The sequence below is a fragment of the Helicoverpa zea genome, chromosome 22, assembly GCF_022581195.2.
Source record: "Helicoverpa zea isolate HzStark_Cry1AcR chromosome 22, ilHelZeax1.1, whole genome shotgun sequence".
NCBI lineage: Eukaryota > Metazoa > Arthropoda > Insecta > Lepidoptera > Noctuidae > Helicoverpa > Helicoverpa zea.
In genome coordinates, this window is record NC_061473.1 from 7,325,799 (window position 1) to 7,345,967 (window position 20,169).

Genomic DNA, 20,169 nt, shown 5'->3' on the forward strand with positions numbered 1-20,169 from the left:
CACCTTCGTTATAATCAATATGTAACCATGACACTAAAAAGCTTACCATCAAAGCATAATAATTCTTTGACTACTTTAATTTTTGAAAACCACATTAATAAAAGCAAACAAACATTACAGAATGCAATGTCTGGTGATAATAGTGTTCTTGGATGCCTAACCGAAATATAAGTATTCCTATCGCACTATTATATCATCATCATCATCATCATCATCTCAGGCATAGGACGTCCACTGCTGAACATAGGCCTCCCCCTTTGATCTCCACAGATACCTTATAAAGACGACCTTATAAAGGTCACCGGAAGACGCTGGATGCAGGTCGCTTCCAACTATTATATGCAGTAAGGTATTCATATGTTGGGTGTTGAATGCTAAGAAGCTTACAGTTTCTTGACTAGATATTGGACATACATTGATGTAGGGTATTTAAAGCCTATATCAGAATTTCAGCGAGTGTACTAGCAGAAACGTGCAAAGTACTAGCGCTGATCAATAGGGTTGAAGACCAGATTGTTTGTTACATTGCTGAGATAATGATAGGCTTTGATATTCCACTCTCAAATTAAAAACTACATATTACCAAAATTAGTTGAGTTAGCATTCTCTTGCTTACAAGGCACACAAAGTACTTAACTCGTACATAGAACTACAATTTAAACCATTAAATTGGTGACAAAATATGTGGTCGCCATTAAATTGGAGACAAAGTATGTGGTCACCATTAAATGGGTGACAAAGTATGGAGTCACCATTAAATTGGAGACAAAGTATGTGGTCACCATTAAATGGGTGACAAAGTATAGAGTCACCATTAAATTGGAGACAAAGTATGTGGTCGCCATTAGATGGATGACAAAGTATATGGTCATCATCAAATTGGAAACAGTCCATCTAGGTCACCATTCAATTGGGACGATCTTATGTGATTACTTTCCTCGTACGGCTCGTACGGTTTTGAATGAGTGAAAAGCATTGATGAGGTACCCTAATGCCGATCTTTTACCTTGGAACAATGCATTCTGTATCAGTTTTAAGTGAAGTCGAACCAAGCAAGATGAGTGCTCATTATCTGAAGGCACAGCAATATTTCAGACTTGCTTGATTTCACATGGACTGATTGGCGGGATGTCTGCCAAATGGACGGATCATCTCTAGTGTAGATATAATACAGGGCCGGAACAGCGGCTACAAAACCTGAAGTTAAACTTGCCGGCCTGATATCACTGCTACGAATTTGTCTTGTTGAGCCTGAAGCAGATGCTGGTATGTTACCGTCTGCAAAGGGACGGATTTTTATTTATGTTTATTTCACAAGGGAAGGGATGTAGTGTCCTGCAGTATCACCGATATCTGTCGTCTCCTTAAATGGAAAGGGAAATGAAATGGAAACGGAACAAAGTAAATCAGTTTGATGGCAGTGTGATCGGTGGACTGATCTGATAGCGTGGTTTTGTTGTGCTGCAGGTGTTTGATAGATCTTTAAGAAATTACCAAAATATTTATGAGTTTGATTGTTGGACTTTTTGAAACAAGGTTAAAATCAAAACAACAAGGGAGAGATGTAGTGTATGCAGGTACATGTGCATCATTGTATAGGTTATGTCATTATTATGACGCCTCGTGCGCATACGTCACTCGGTTATAAATACCGGATCGAGCGGTGGGGAGTCGGTCGTTGTCAGACTGTCGACCTGTGTGGTGGTGCTTTGGCGAGTCGATTAACATAATAAAATGAGCGTACTTAGCGTGGGCACGGCATCAGAATAATATTCTTCCACCGGCACACTTTTTTGGATGATGTTTTAGTGACATATGATGATGAACAAAATGAATAAAGATGTAAAAACTACAATGGATTTTGTATTATTTGACTCCCAGTTTATTATATTCATTAATATAAACAGTATTGATGGAATATAAGAATCTTAAATAACTTTGAAATGCTAAGTTTTTTGTAAACCATTTCTTTTACTAATTAATTGTAAGAATTGCTCCCTATTATTATCATTATTTTATATTTGTGTGCACAGAGGGCCTAAATTACTATGGCGACTTGGCATTCCCCTTTCAAGACGTCATGGTGAAACAACCATTCACCAAGAAAATATTTACACCTCAGAAGGCTCTTGGTTTATTCCTATCTCTGAAGCTGTCAAAATGGCAATACATGACATTGAGAGAGACAGCTATACGAGAAGGCATTCGCATTACCAAATGCAAAAAGAGAAGAAAGAATGTTACCCACCAGAGAACTCTGATTCTTCGGCTAAAATTACTCTGCAAAGTCTACTTGACATTACAGCCAAAAGAATATTAATCTTTACCTGATAGAAGACAAAACAGTTTGGAAAAACCAAAAACCTTGTTCACCAGCTTTATTTATAATTATTTATAATGCCCGAGCATTATGCATAATGTCTAGCTTTATCGGGCCAAGTGATTAATAACTATCTTAACTTCATTATTTATCACATTGTACGGGCATTATTATATTGGTACATGATAGTTGGGCAATTTGATAATAAAGCTATATTTTATGCGGTGCGAGGGTGGCAGTTGTTCTAATAAATAAATCCTGTTACTTGCTACATATTTTATGATTATTGTTTTAAATTATATGTTCTATTTTAATGGAAAATTACAAGTCTAGCCACAAAATTATTAATTGGGCAATTGTCATCTGATTTACTTACTCGGCCTCGTTTTTCTTGATCTCATTTTTCTTGGCTCGTTTTTTTTATGGTCGAATTTAATTTGGATTCAAAACATTGTATTAAAAATTGAACTTAGTGACGAAAACGAATCGCTGCAAAACCGACTCCACGTAGTCTTGTCTGCCCTACCCCTAGAGTGCAATTCAAAACCGCGTAGGCGCGGAGGGGCGAGGCGGCGTGACAGAAGCCATGCTTGCTGCATGTTGCATGCTTACTTCCAAGCTGGGTCAATTAATATGGGATGTGTTATGTTAAAAAAATGAAATTAAATATGTTTGTATTACTTTGCCCAAAAGGTCACGGGCAATATGTATAGTGCCCGGTCAATTTGATTATTTGAATAATTATTATCAAATTGCACTCTCATATTGGGCATTTCTCATAATGACCGGGCATTATGTATACTGCCCAATTTATCACTTGGTCCATAACAGATACATAAAATAGAACATGTGTTTTTTATACCCTCTTAACTATAATCTGATAAAAATATATTAGAAACATCCCTCCTATTTTATAATATAATTATCAAGTATTGAAAAAAGATAATATATATTTTTATTTATTTTATTTATTTTTTCTTTATTGGCTCGCCAACAATTGTGTACACTCATAATATTACAAAATTAATTATACTATAAATAAACTAAGTGTAACAATTTCTTACAGGTAAGCACAGCATGCGATGTATCACAATAATTTATTTTGCCACATGCACTAAATTGTGGTCCTTAATGTGGGCTAAAAATGGATCAAATGCCAAATAATTATAAATATTTGCATGTTTTAAAGTTAGTAATTTAACACTAAAGAAATGAAGAAAAAAGAAAGATAATTGAAAAATTTATACAGTGTTGAAGGTTATTTTATGGAACTTGCCAAGTGAGTCGGAATGCACATCAACAAGATCACTGTAGCTATTCAATAGCTTACACAGCCGGGGAATGATGGAGCTTGCGCCAAGAACTGTTCTACGGAGTGGGGGATGCAAGGGAGTGATAGGAGCACGAGGGTATCTAGCGGGAACTCTGAATTTAAACTTGCTAAGTAACTGTGGACAGTCTATTTTGCACCGGAGTAGTTTGTATAAGAAAACTGCATCTGTGATTTTCCTACGTCTCTCCAATGAAATTATCTTAAAATGAGCAAGTCTGGCTTCATATGAGCGTTTCTTTTTTGCAACTCCGGATGAAAACGCCAGATGCCAAAGGAATCTTTTTTGTATTCGTTCCAGCCTTAGGTTATGTGTGGCATAGTGAGGTCTCCAGACTGTACTGCAGTATTCTAGAACGTTACGTACAATGCAATTGTATAGCAGAATCTTTGTGCTACTGCGCCTGAATCCAGCAACGTTCCTAATAACAAATCCCAACATCCTTGAAGCTTTTTTTATGATATTCTCAATATGAGGTACAAATGTGAGTTCTTTATCAAAGGTGACTCCTAAGTCTCTAATTTGGTTAACTTCCTGGATAACAACAGGACCCACGCGATACTCCGATGGTACGAATTTCTTTTTCCTAGTGTATTTCATATGGTAGCACTTTTTTACGTTTAATTCCATGTCATTATCCGTACACCATTGAGCTAACGAGTCGATATCTCTCTGAAGTAATGCAGTATCATCATTTGATTCGATTAATCTGCAAAATTTTAGATCGTCTGCATACATGTAACATTCAGAGAACTGAAGGTAGTTAGGGATATCGTTAACGAACATATTAAATAGAACCGGACCGATGTGAGAGCCTTGTGGAACCCCTGAGGTGGTCTTGTAAGTCTCAGATTGGTAACCATTAACAGCGACAAAGAAAAGACGGTTTTCCAGATAAGATTTTAACCAATTATAAAGGGTGCCGGTAATTCCATATGCCGATAACTTGTACAAAAGTATGCTGTGGGGTACACGATCGAAAGCTTTACTAAAATCTGTGTATATTACGTCAAATTGTTTGCCGCTGTCAACGGCATCCACTAACATTTCCGTAAAAGTAACTAAATTTGTACAAGTTGATCTTGAACCTACAAACCCATGTTGAGAAGCGTTTAAATAAAGTTTAAAGTGAGACTGGATGTAGGGACAAATCATGGATTCAAAAACCTTTGCGAGAGTAGATAAGATAGAGATGGGTCTATAGTTAACTATGTTATCATTATCATCACTTTTATAGATCGGCACGACCTTTGCTCTTTTCCAAGAGTCTGGAAAAACGCCAGTGGAGAGAGATTTGTTAAAAATTATTAGTAATGGGGGTACTAAGGCGGACGCGCATGTGGAAATAAATATAGGGGGTATGCCATCAGGACCAGCGCCTTTTCGAATATCCAGTGACTTCAGCTTATTTAAAAGGCTCTCTTGATCAATCACGGGTGCCGTCAGAGGTAGACTGTTGTTCTTCATATTATGTAGATACTCTGAGACAGGAGTGCAATTGGTCGTTTTTGCATCGCTAAAAACCGATGAAAAATAAGAGGCAAACATTTCGCAAATTTTAAAACCATCTGATGACACTGTAGTACCGTTAGTCATTGTGACGGGGAATGAACTAGAACCACCTCTTTTATCCTTAATGTATGCCCAGAAGCGATTCGGATTCCTAGAGATTTCATTTTCGATATTTTTTATATAATTATTATAACAACAAGTTGCCATATTAGCGCACCTCTTGCTCAACAAATTGAATTCAATTTTGTCCATTGGATTTTTATATATTTTGTGACGATTTCTTATCTTTTCTTTTTCTCTTAAGGCTCTTATCAGATTTTTATCAAACCAAGGGGGATATTTTTTACGTCTAGATGAAGGCTTAGAAGGTCCATGCAATTGTATAACATTCATAATTTTATCATAAAAAATACGAAGCATTTCATTTACATCAGAAACGCCCTCAAATATTTTATTCTAGTTTACTTCGTTAAGGACTTTGCAAATGTTCTCGTAATCTAGTTTAAAAAAATTAGGTTTCGTATTTTGAGGATTGTAGGGTAGTCTTTGATCTATATTTGCTTTTAATAGAATTTCGATTGGGGGGTGCAGAGAATCAACAATGCTAAGGGGGTTTGGAGCAGCAGTGACACCCACAGAAGGTAGGTTGGTTAATACAAGATCCAATATCCGCCCGGACACATTTGTAATGCTATTGAGTTGCGCAAATTTGTGCATGTGAGTAAAGTCCAACAATATATGACTGATACCAGGCGGAGTATAAGTGTTCGCTGAGTCACTTACCAAGTTCCAATTAATGATGCTTAAATTAAAATCACCAATAATGCAGGCATCTAGGCCTGTCCGCTCAAGGATGGCATTACAAGAATCTAAGAAATTTTCTAAATTTGTTCGCAGCACAGGCGGTGGTAGATAGACTGCGCACAGAGCCATTTGACGATTAGATTTCATAAAAGGTAGCTCAATAGTTATCCAGAGATCCTCGCATTGACTCTCCCAGTGAACCATACGTTTCGATTTTATTGTCTTTAATACAGCGATCAATACTCCTCCCCCATCCTTTTTCCTACCGTCTCTATCTCTTCTGTACACTATGTATCTGTTATCAAATAGCTCTGTGCTTAAGACAGAACTATTCAGCCATGTCTCAGTTAAAATTACAATGTCGTAGTTTTCTAAAGATAGTTGATGACAAAAATTGTGAGTTTTTGTTCGCAAACCTCTTGTGTTCTGGTAATATATATTAATTTCTGCGAATTTTAATTGATAATCAAAATGCCAATACTTCGGAATAGGTAACGATAAAATCTAAATCAAGCTAATTTATCTAAGATGTCCTTGTTTCTAATTAGGATGTGCTCGGATTCTTGAACTTTACGCATGAATACGCGACCTCCTCTGACCCAGACATATTTATAGCCAAGTTCCTTAGCCTTAATCCTCGCAGCAGCATGCAGAGACTTGTTCGTAGAGGAGAGGTGTTCCATAATATAAATTGCAGTCTTTGGTCCTGAGTAGCCGAGATGTGTAGTATTCAGCTTATTTTCTGAGTTATTTTTATTGAAACTAATAGAAGATGCAAGGAGTTGGTCGCGAATCCTAGGAGATGCGAGCTGTACTACTATTGAACGTGGGCGGGTATTTTTGGGATTGAGTTTAGCAACTCTGGTGCAATGCAAGATATCTCTATCCTCCATAGTACATCCAACCACCTTAGACAATGCTGCCACAATATGAAACAAATTTTCCTGCTTCTTCTCTGGTAAGCACTGAATTTCGATATTATTGGATCTTGTTTGTTGTTCCAGCTGATTTATACGTTCTTTTAAGTCGCCAATATTATTTTTCATATCCATATTTACCCTTTGCAAGTCTTTTATAATCTCTTTAGATGCGGCGTGCTCCTTTAGTAGATCCTCATACTGACTATTCATGAATGTCATAGAGTCAGTCATGACTGCAATTTTCTCATGAATAGGCTGTAACTCTCTGTTTAGGATGTTATTAGTACTTTCATTAATTTTTAACAGCATTTGCGACAGTTCAGTTTTCATTACTTCCTGAATTATTTGACGAACATTATCTCGCGAAAGCTTTTCTTCAGTAGCCACCTGAGGTGGAGAGCTAAGAGCTTGTCTTTTGTTCCCTCTGGTGGTCGAAACATTACGCAGAGTTGTGGTGTCGGTCTTGTTTGTGGGAGAAACATCAGTCATATCTAAAGTTTCTTGTATCCTGTTGTTGTATTACAATAGGCAATATACAAAATTTGTTCATATATTATAATAAAATATATGCATGAATAATGGAAATATTAAAAAAAGCTTCCAAAAAAAGAGGTCAAGCAGTATATAGAAGTTGCAAAAAGAGAATTATATATCAGATTCGAAGCCACGCCTCTGTGTACGCGGATCCAAGTAATGCTCCACTAGGCCAAATATTCTTGCAGGATGGTAGCGAATTAGGCGATCTGTTCCGTACTTGCGTCTTAGTAAGCGAAGCTTGTGGTTAGATTTATGACCATATTAGGTAGCGCATCGGGCCACTTCGTGCGTTCTGACTCACCACCAATCGACGAATAGGAGCTGCTCGCGCGGCCGTGACTCACTGTCTTTTACACTTGTAATGTTTGTATTCAATATAATTTGCTTCTTTCTTCGTATTAGTTTAAATTTTCGAAGATATTTTATCACTAACACTATTATTAACTCTTGCGCCAACGCTTAAGTGTAATATTTTATTCGTATAGCTCTTGTAACACCAAGAAAAAAATATTTATAGCGGAGTGACTTGCAACACTCTATTGCTAGCGCGTGCGGCGTGCGAGCCATACGTTTATACGTTTTATGTATATGAAAATGTATAAGATATATCCGGGATATCCATTACTGTACCCCACCTTATTCTGCCTCGGTATGGTAGGTTACTACAGATTGGAAGTCAGACGTGAAGTGGCTTTGGCGACTTACCTGTTAAGAGTTCTGAGAGGTGACATAAAAAATTCGGGTCTTCTAACAGAGATAGGTTTTTGTGTACCGGACGAGTACGTGGGGCGGCGGCGCAGGCCGCGGCTGCTGGTGGTGCCGCGTGCGCGCACTAACTTGCTGCAGCGCGCTCCGCTCACTCGCGCGCTGCGCACTCTCAACACGGTGGCTGAGCACATCGACATATTTAACTGTACACTGAGCGAGTTCACAAGGGCCACTTACTGTGTAGTATGTAAGGATTAGTAGTTATTTTTTACTGTGTAGTTAAGATATAGTTAAGGAGATATTAATTGTAAGTAGGTACTAAGTCGCATTAGATTTAAGTCTGTAAAGGCATAGTAACTTGGAGATGAATAAATAAATAAATAAATAAAAATAAGTTTTCTAATTATCTCACACTCAAAGACATTATTATAAGGATAAATAACCCCAAAATGTTATTTGTTTTTTAATATTTTTAAAATAGTGGCGTCAATTTGAATATATTTTTTAAATACACAGTTAAGATTTTCAAACAATCAACTTTGTTTTTAGGCTGTTTTGCACATCTGAGGACTTAAAAAAGCTCAAGTAAAGGAGGTTATACAAAATTGCCAAATTCCTCAAATACAATCAAAAATATTTTAATGGGAGTTTATGAAGATGAAAAAAAGAGACAGAAGCAAGACATTCAACAAAAGAGTTGCACCCTTATGATTTATTTGATGCCAAATCAGAAATGTTTGCGAAAGTTCAAAAGTATGAATCAAAACTATTGAGAAATAAATTTTCAAGGCGTGCGTATGAATCAAGCACAATTACAAGTCAAAATAGGTCTTATGTGACTAACTATGATACTGTTGTGCTGGAAGATTATGGCAGCGCCATTACGAGCCAAGACAGGTCTAATGCGATTAACTATGAAACTGTTATGGTCAAATGTCGAGCTGTTCCTATGCTCCGTAGATAGATGGCGTTAATCGCGCAATGGTGTCATTACACGTGTTCGGTTCATGTTATTGTTTTAATTCATCGGAAAATCCATCAGAAAAATGTAAATAAACAGTAAAAAGGTGTAAAAAAATTAATATTAATATAATAAAAGTTTTACTACAAAGAAAATGCTCTAACGGAGTATAGATAATTCTATTAGTAATACGCGCAATGGTGTCGATCGTTACACGAGTTCGGTTCATGTTGTTTTAATTCATCGGAAAAAAGTAAATAAATAGTAAAAAGGTATGAAAAAAATAATAACAATATAATACTACTTTTAGTACAAAGAAAATGCACGAACGGAGCACGGTCGTAACAGTTCGTATAGAAAAACTATGTACGGAGGCTGGTTAAGATATTTAGTTTTGAAAATTAACGAGAGGTGGCGCTTTGTTCAATTTTGTATATTTTTTTTCGTTAGCAACATTATAATGTGGTGTTGCTATCGACTGTTTGTCAGTTCTTTATACGCAAAATACTTACGTCTCTAACTTTGAAATAAGCTTTTTCTTCAGAAAAAAAAGAGGAATGCAAACTTCAAAGCATCTAAATCATAAACAAAATATGTCTACACATGTGATCTACACTTACTTGTTGTTACTTGATATTTATTAAGGTAGAAAATCGCTTTGGTTTTTTCCAAGTGGTTTTGTAAATTTTTGTGTGTAATGGAACGCATATATGTCATGGCGTCCGGCCGGTACCCTTTGCTTTAAAAGTTGTTGATTGTGTTGTGTGGTGCGTTCTCCTGTTTTTCCGTATATTTGTGGCTTTTCCGACAACGTTTGCTTTCCAAAGGACACCGAAATCTCCGCTTTAATTTTACACCTGTGCGCACTACTTTGGACTCCGAGTTTTCTCTTTACGATTTGGATTTGACGATATGGGATCTCCGTTCAGATGTTGTGTTCGTTATTGCACTACAACTCGCAGTAAGTTTTAAATATACTATTTTAATGTGGACTTTCCCATTATAAGTATATACAGTACAGTATTATAGGAGATACCGTAGAACAATAATAATATGTCTTCATTTACAGGTGATGATTGCAATGTTATTTTGCATTCATTTCCCAACCCCGATAAGGAAGAGGACAGATTTAGATCTTGGGTCTACTCAATTGGGGGAGATATTCTGGTTTTGGATAACCAATTTGTATTCAAAAACAGAAAAATATGCCACAAGCACTTCGAAAGTAAATACCATACAAGAAGTTCAAGATTAAGTGCTAATGCAGTTCCTACTTTGCATTTAAAAGGTACTTGAAATGTGTTTTTGCCTGAGTACAACTATAGATTTTTATCTATACTATTACTATATAGGTAACTATCTATACTATACTAATATTATAAAGAGGAAAGACTTGATTGTTTGTATTGAATAGGCTTCTAAACTACTAAACCGATTGAGATAAAATTTGGTATGGACATAGATTAAAACCCGGTGAAAGACTTGGATTGACACCCAGGATTTTTCAGGATGCGGGTGAAACCGCAGGCAGACAGCTAGTATAATATTAACAGGAAAGATTTAACTCAAAAACTACTGGTGTATCTACTTGGGAAACAAGTGAGACAAGTTGTTGCTGGATAAATACTGTCATGCATAGGATAGTTTTTATTTGAATATGAGAAGTAGTTCCCTTGGGATGTAGGTGAAACCGTGGGTGGACTGTACGTAGCTGTTTTCTGCAGCTTCACCCGTGTCCCGGGGGAACTTCTCCCCATACCTGGATAAAATATAGCCTATGTCACTCCCAGATAATATAAATATTTAATGGTGACAGAATTTTTAAAAATTTTCCAGTAGTGTTTGAGTTTATCCATTACAAACAAACAAACAAAGTTATCCTCTTTACAATATTAGTGTAGATGTAGACTAGCGCTATGCCTGTGAACGTAATTTGAATAAGCATTACTGCTCAAAACACTTTCTATTTATTTGGGAATGAGAAATTTTACTGCAGTAAAAAGTTGGCAATTAAATATGTGACCGACTCCACATTTGACACGATTTACATTTTGTTTTGCGTAATTATTACAATTAGTACTATGTTTTTAGTTTCAATTTAAACATGGCTTTGTAGCAGTTTCAACAATTATTCTATAGAGAAAAAATGCCAACCAAGGATATTTTGAAATATCATTTATTTAGTAAAATATAAATGTGACTGACACTACATGCAAAAGGAAGTTGTTTTCGAGAGAATTTTTAAAGTTAAATAACCTTCCTTCGTCAAAGATTAAAAACAGGCACAATTTATTAAAAAAAAAAGAATAAGTGCTTTATCAAAAGTTTCTAAAAGTATATGTATTTCATTTACAGGCATACCTTGTAAAAGACCATTATCAGATGTTACCAATGTGACCAGTTACAATCCAATATTTGCTCAACCTTCAACATCCACAGCAGGTAAGCCATAATTTTGTTACTGAGGTAATCTTGAAAGCATGTTAGTGTTATTCAGTAAAGTGAAAAAGTTTAATTGTCACATCAACTTTATTTTTAAAGTAGTAAGTTTTTTTATTTGATAGAGTTAATATATGATTGTTGCACTTGACTTAACATTGGTATAAAAAATATTTTGTAAATTATTTGTGATTTTTTCTTCAGAACTGGTTAACTTATTTTGGCAGGTCCACTTCATTCTGGTGAACCAATATCTATCAAGACCAGTGAACTTGAGAAGCTAGCAGAAGCAGGTAAATTTCTTAAAACACTTATAGTTTTAACTAGCTTCCGACCGCGGCTTCGCCCGCGTCCAGTTCGGTTATATCGCGTTTCCAAGAGAACTCTCCAAAAGTCCGGGATAAAAACTATCCTACGTTCTTTCTCAATGTCAACTCTATCTCTGTACCAAATTTTATTTAATTCCGTTCAGTGGTTTAGACGTGAAAGCGTAACAGACAGACAGACAGACAGAGTTACTTTCGCATTTATAATATTAGTAGGGAAGTAGGGATTTAACCCCTATTTCACCCCCACACTGGTAAAAAAAATAACTTTCAAAATGAACAAACGATTTTTTGTTTCTTATGACGTGATATTTGATGAACTTGTGTACTAACTTTCAACCCTTATTTCACCCCCCAGCTGGTCGAAATTTCAAAAATGCTAGAAAAAATGTTTAATGATTTCTTATCAAGTGCTTAAATATAAAGTTTCATGGTTTTATCTTTTAAAATTAAGAAATCCCATACAAACTTTCAACCTCTATTTCAACCCCTTCATCCCTTTTTTTCGAAATAAAAAGTAGCCTATGTTCTGTCTCGGGGTCTAAAGATTGTCTGTACCAAATTTCATCAAAATCGGTTGCGAGGATTAAGCGGGAAAGCGTAACAGACAGACAGAGTTACTTTCGCATTTATTATATTAGTTTGGATTAAAATCAGTTGATAGGTATGGTAGATATATTTATTTTCTACCATCAATGTGTATTATTCAAGTATTCTATACAATACCTAGGCAATTTATAGAATACTTGGGGTGTTTAGGGTTAAACAATGTATGAAAAATTGCAAATTTGATTGTCCATTAAATACTTTGCCTAGGTAATGTATACCATACCTGCTGGTTCTTCAGCAGTGTATATATATATATTTTATTATGTTTATACATAAATGCATTAATTTAATTTTTCAGATTTAGGCAAACCTGTAAAGACTTCAGGAGTAAAACATATTTCCCTAAAACAAGCAGCTGCAATGACAAAAAATGGTAAATATTTATTTCATAGATTGTATTAGTATACTATGTGGCGATAAGGTTATCACTAGGGAAATTGTTTATTTATTTAATACAATTATTAGATCAATAGTTAACTGTGTACTATTTTATGTGATACTGATAACATTATCGCTACACTGTATATTGCAGTAAGAATTTCAAAAATAGAGAATAGAGTTTTTGGTCACATAGAGAGGAAGATTGGGCTGAAGTAGATTTTCCTCCAAAATAATTAATTGAAAATCTCATTATGTCAAAGTCGCACTTGAATAAGTTAAGTTTTCAATTTCTATGAAAGAGATAATTGACCTACCTTTTAACAGGTTTTTTTTTTTCAGTACCAAACTTAGCGAATCTGCAAAAAACAATCAAGAAGTTACAACAAAAGAAAGAAAGTTACGCCACACGACTGAAAAGAGCCTTAAGACTTTCTGAAAATACCACTTTTCAGAAGTGCTTACAAAAATTTTCGACTTTGGCAGCCTTGTTTACAGTCATGCAATTTCGCGAAATTTCAAAAGGAAAAATGGGAAGAAGGTTCACAAAGGACGAAAAAATCATGGCTCTCAGTTTGTACAAACAGGGCCCAAAAGCATATAGATGGCTCAGTAAAATATTTATTTTACCATCTCCTATCACTCTGAGTCGTCTGATTTCCTGTGCTGGTCTAAGACCAGGAATCAACAAAAGGATATTTAACCAGTTGAAGAAAAGAGCCCAAAAAATGACAGAAAATGAAAAGTTATGCATTCTTCTGTTCGATGAAATATCTATTACACCCCATTATGACTATAATAGAAAACGAGATGCCATTACGGGATTTATTAATAATGGAAAACAAACAAACAGGAACATAGCGGATCATGCACTTGTTTTTATGTTAAGAGGGTTTGTAAATAATTACAAACAACCATTGGCTTACACATTTTGCAAAGGAACAACTTCCAAAGGAGATTTGAAACTTTTAATAAAAAATATTATTTCCGAATTGCAACAGTGTGGGTTTTATGTGCTTGCAACGGTCTGTGACCAAGGGACTACAAATGTTAGCGCTATAAACGAATTGATAGAAGAAAGAAGAGTTGATTATATAAGAAAAAATCTAAATTTTAAGCATCAAATATTTGAAGTCAATGGCAAGGAAATAATACCTATTTTTGACACCCCCCACTTAATAAAAGGGATTAGGAATAATTTAATTACCAAGAATTTGAAGTGCATTATAGAAGATGAAGTTAAAATTGCGAAGTGGGACCACCTAATTAAACTTCATGAGGAAAATCCTTCTTATAAAGGTATACGATTAATTAAAAATCTTACAGAAGCCCACATTGATCCAAAGAAAATCCCCAAGATGAAGGTTAAGATGGCAACTCAAATATTTAGTCAAACAGTCGCTACCAGTATGGGATACCTAGCAGGTGAGTAGTAATACACGCAAAGTACTGGCACGGGTCTTGAATGCTGACCTTCAGCTGCGCACATGCGAAATTTTGGGTTATACTGAGTTTACAATGCGAAAAGCGCCCCCACTCTACGCCGAGCGTTCAAGATCTGTCCCGATACCTATAATAAAATTTGTACAGATAAGTGGTAATTATACACTTTCCTGAGCCTAAAGTATTTACTAAAACTTGATAATGTGTTTGTTTATAGAAAACTAGCTTTCGTCAGCGGTTTCACCAGCTTCTTGAGGGAACTACTATATGTTTTTCCGATGAAGGCTATATTACTGCCAAGTTTAATCCCAATCGAGGTTCCAAATGAGGTTTCTAATATAATAAGGAAAGATTTGTATTTTTGTGTGTTGAGTAAACTCAAAAATTAGTGATCCAATTGAGATTAAAATTTGTATAGACATAGATTTAAATCCGAGGAATAACATAATGATAGTTTTTATCAGTTCCCTCACGACGCTGGTGAAATCGCGGGCGGACAGCTAGTAGTCATTATACCAAACATGATTTCGAAGTTTCATAAAGCACCAATTACCTGATCACTAGTAATATGCAATACAAAGTTTCTTAGGGATCATTTAAATTAAATTAATTTTATTTCTACTTTTCAGATAAAAGAATACTTCCTTCGGAGTGCAAAGATACCGCAGACGTATTGATGTTTTTCGATCAACTTTTCGACTCTATGAATGGCAGTTTTGAAAATTCAAAAAAAAGAAGCGGTAAAGTGCTGTTAAAATCAGTCACCCCAAAATCTGATCACAGTAAGGTATGGGCGAGGGCAAAAAAAGTTTTAAAATCTATGAAGTTTATTGGTAGAGGAGGAAGGGAAGGTAGTGTGCCATCAATTACAAACTGGTTACGTACGCTGGAAAATATTGAAGTTTTAAAAAATAAGGCATTCAATGAATATAATATAAAATCATTCTGGATGAGACACTTAAATCAAGATCCATTAGAGAATTTTTTTGGCTGTATACGGTCTCATGGATACAGAAATATATCACCAACCCCATCTGGCTTTGAGTCAGCTTTTGCAAGCTTATTAATAAATAATTTATCAAGTAGTCATTCTGTAGGGTCAAATTGTGAAGAAGATGACTGTAAAATTTTTCAATCAATGGACTACTTATTAAAAAAGGAGGATATTAATGAACTCACAGAAATAAATGAAATAGATATCGATGATATTAATTGCGAAATTATAGATTTTAATGAAAAAAAAAGTAATCCAAAAATTATAAGCCAACTCAGCTACGTAACCGGCTATGTAATAAAACAGGCAAAAAAAAATGTATTTAAAAATTGCAAAAATTGTAAAGCAATTTTATATTGTAATGAAGAAGAAGAACAAGAAATAAATGAATATATAAAAATAAGAGAGTACTCTTCGTTTAAATCACTCGCCTACCCTTCCGAAAACACAACAAAACTATTCTCTGCAATCCAAGACGTAGTCACTTATATTTTAAAAAGAAAAAGTGATATGCCTCGCATAAAAAATTATATAAAGACAATTTTGTACACAGTCATAGATTTTAGTTTTTTGACTTGCCCAGACCACAAAAGCGAGTTGACAGATTTTTTATTTGACTTTTCTTCAAGATTTTTTATAAATAACTGGTGCCGGGATGTAAATTTGTTATTAAATGGCACCAGGACAGAAAAAGATGAAGATGATAGCATTAAAGAACGGGCTATTACTTATTATAATAAAAGACACATTATCAAATCATAATAATGATTGTTTTATTTTTTATTCCCTTAGAACTTTTATACTGTGTTCATCTACCGTTTCTCTGTACTGATAATTAATATTTTTCTGTACTATCATAAACATCAGTTCAGACGAAACGGTAGATGAATTCAGATTTAGGTAAGATTTTTGTGCAACAGAGCTATATAATGGTTTTGCTAGCTATAGGTATATACATAGCAAGTTGTAGTTCCTAAAATAAACAAAGGATGGCGCTGTACTGCATTGGCCACTGATAACTCTATTCTTGTAATGTACTCTGTGGAACGGAGTATAGATAAATAATCCGAGTTGTCACTATGCTCGATAGATGGCGTTGGGATCGAAATAGATCGCGCTATGGTTTCGTTACACGCATTTGGTTGGGTATCGGCCGAGCGCTTCGGTACCGTCGTGGAAAAATTGTATTGTCGGTTGTATGGTCGTTTATGTGGATTGGTCCTGTTTCGTATATTCTACATTGGTTCCGTTGTATTTGTCGATTAAAAGGTTTATTTGTTGGGTAGAACTGGTTGTTGTTTGATGTAGGTTTGATCTCGATTAATAGTAGTTAGTTAGTTTGTTTAGTAAAACTGTAATTCTAAGTTCGTTTTAAATTATTTAGTTTTAAGTTCGTTTCTTTTAAATTATTTAAACCAAAAATCTGCCGGAAGTCACTATTCCACGCGAACGAAGTCGCGGGCAAAAGCTAGTGGACAATAATTTTTACTCGTCAAAGACTAATAACAAATACACAATTAAGGTTAATAGTTAATAAATAATTAACTATTACAGAATTTGAGTTGAGGATTTTATCTGAGGAATGTACAACATCACATACTACAAGTAATTATCCAGTACATGAATATTTCACACCCAATTATACTACGAGTACTACCATGAGTACTAGTAACCCAAGTAACATAGCAGTTGAAAACATAGAGCTAAATACAAGCAACGATTCTATCTCAAATGTGATTGGTGTTCTTTCGAACCTAGAAGATTCTCAAAATGCATGATCAATTAGCTTTAAGATCACGTCTCGTAATTTTGAAATTATATTAATTGTAAAAAAAAAATGTTGTATTACTTACATTAAACTAATTACTACATAAACCACTTACCTCGATAAATGACTTTAACGTCTCAGAAATGGCATTGCATACTTCTGTAATAAATAAACTTATAGCACTGTCAGAAACTCTAAAAAAGAACTCAAGACTTTTGTAAGAATCGCCTGTTGCTAAAAAACGTAAAGTTATTTGTAGTTTTATTCTAGGGTTTAGACACTTTCTAAATGCACTGTCTTGTTTTTCTATAATCGGAGATATTTCATTCAGTAACCATTCGAATTGGTTTCTATCTATTCTAAAAAATAATAAAAAATCATCGTCAGTTTTGAATTCATTACACAACAACACTGAAGCTCCTAACAAAGACCGTTGACTTAATAGAGGTGTTATCCACACTCTCTTTCTCTTTGTACTCCTATTTTTCAATTTTTTCCTCAAAACTTCTTGTATTACATCGCACACAGTTAAAAATCCTTCGAACACAAGACTGTTCATGACGATGCTTGCAACCTGACTGTTCAATATCAATCAAGTCGCCGAATACGGTTAACCGACCAATGTAAACAACTCATTTTAGGTAAGCGTTTCAGTTAAACCGAATGCGGCCGCCGCCTTCGGTGACCGACCTCAAACCGACCTAATGTAAATGAGCCATTATACATCTAAATGACATATTATACGTAATTAAGCGAATTTAGCTTGTCCAATGCTAAAATAATAACATCTGAAAAAAAAATTCTTTCAACACGGGCAAACTTCATTCGGCCATCTAAAATATATATATAAAGCATCTCCTTCCAGAAGGCTTAAGACGTACGAAGAAAAAGTTGACCAAAGAAGGAGATACCACAGAACAATTAAAAGACGAAAAAACCGTGCCCTGTTGCCAAAAAAACTTGATTTCAAATAGTTGAATTTGAAGATAAAGACTCAGAAGTTGAAGACATTTTTAATGCATTAGAAGATGATGTTCAATCAGAAGTTAGTGGTACAACGTCGCATGACAAGTCCGAAACCGATCCCTTATCTATCTCCCTTATCTATTGAAAATGTTCATGTGTCTCCTGAACTGCCAGCTCACCTGAGATGTTCTGCTCATAAACTTAACTTGTGTGCAACCACAGATGCTGGAGTGCTTCGAAATCAAAATACCAGCCTATGCAAAACGCATGAGCGAGTAATAAATAAATGCAACAAACTATGGAATGCCGCTGGTCGGCCAAAATCAGCAGAAATATTCTAAACGGTTTTGGGACACACGTTATCAAAGCCAGGCGACACTAGGTGGAATAGTACTTACGACGCACTGGGACAAATATATGCTATAAAAGATAAAAGCATTCCACTGTATGAAACTTTAAAAATCAGTGGCAGTGGTCAGTTACAAAAAAGGAATTCCATTATATCCAAGAATACTTAAAATGTCCTAAACCAATAGCAGAGGCACTTGACATTTTGCAAGGTGAAAAGGATGTATTATGGTTTACTACTTCCTTGGTTTATTATCTTTGAGAAGAAAATTACAAAAACTGTGCAATGAAAACTTTGTTTAGGGGACTTTGTAAAGGGGACAAACATTCAAGGAACGACTGGCTATTGCGACAGATCTTTCAGAAAATGGTGCATTTAAAGCAGTTCTCAAAAAAATGACTAAGCCAGCTCAAATTTTTATGAATATGCAATTACAAGCAAGAAAGAAGCCGAAAGGAAGACGATTTTCTTTTGATGAGAAGATCTTAAGTCTTTCATACAATGGTTATGGTCATTTTTATAAATATTTTACACTCCCTTCCAGTAAAGCGATGAAGAGGTTATTGAATCAGATAAAACGAACCCCTGGAATAAATAATTTATTTTTATAAAGATTAAAAACACGATGGAGTCTAAGGAAGTTCCAGATAGGCTATGTAGTCTGACCTTTGATGAGATGTCTATAAACGCGCAAATTTTTTATGCGGCTCATAAAGATCAATTACAAGGTTTTACTACTAAGTAGTAACTCTAAAAATGTGTTTGCTGATCATGTTCTAGTTTTCATGGTAAAAGGCGTCAAAAACAATTTTAAGAAACCAATTGCGTATTATTTTACCAATGGTCTTACTAAATTAGATTTAAAAAACAAATTGACAACAGTCCTTCAACATTGTTTTAAAAATAAACTTATAGTACTGAACACTGTTTGTGATCAAAGCCCAGTTAATGTTGGTGCTATAACCGAAATGGTGAATGAAACGAAAACATTATATATGCGTTTAGGCAAAGAATGGCGTCATGAAGTAATAGAAATTAAGGGCCACAGCGTAGTCCCACTTTACGACGTTCCTCACACTTTATGAAGGGCATTAGAAACAATTTAATGACAAAAGATTTAATATAAAAAAAAAAAAAACAGTGAACGCAAAACAGTAAAGTGGGACTATTACCAAATGGTATACGACGCTGATAAGGCAAGAGGAGAGTTGCGACTCCTGCAAAAGCTAACGGAGGAAGACATAAATAAAGAAAGAAATCATAAGATGCGGGTTAAACTGGCAACACAGTTGTTTAGCCACAGTGCTGCGGTTGCAACTGACTATTTGCTAGGAAGAGGAGACCTTCCAATGGAATGCCAACAAATTGTTGACTTTACACTTTTATTAGATAATTTATTTGATACGCTCAATGTCAGCAATTTGACTATACTAAATGGTAAAGTTTATAAAGGTATAGGGCCTTTATAAACTTTCCTTTTCCTTTTAAAGCGCAACTCTCCTCACCACAGTCTTTGGAAAGACGCAAAATTGCTTTTAAAATCTGTTAAATACATAAAAAAGGTAAAAGTTGGAGACAAAATCCGCATGGTTGAGACAGTAGAGCCGTCTGTAATGAATTTAATAAAAACCATTGAAGGCATAGAAACTATATGGAAAGTTTTGTCTCGCAAGTATGGATTTGATTTTATGTTAACAAGAAATTTTAACCAGGACCCTTTAGAATTTTTTTTTGGAATCATTAAGAGTTACGGGGCAAGAAACATTGCCCCTAACAGAGTGGGGTTTGAAGGGGCATTCAAAGC

General features: G+C 35.1%; 1 protein-coding gene across 1 annotated transcript; it reads right to left on the reverse strand.

Annotated features, from left to right (window-relative positions):
- Window positions 1-6,476: 6,476 nt before the first annotated feature.
- On the reverse strand, window positions 6,477-7,376 carry LOC124641458. The gene has a single exon (XM_047179524.1). It carries the CDS (start codon window positions 7,374-7,376, stop codon window positions 6,477-6,479), a length of 900 nt encoding a protein of 299 aa, XP_047035480.1.
- Window positions 7,377-20,169: the final 12,793 nt, after the last annotated feature.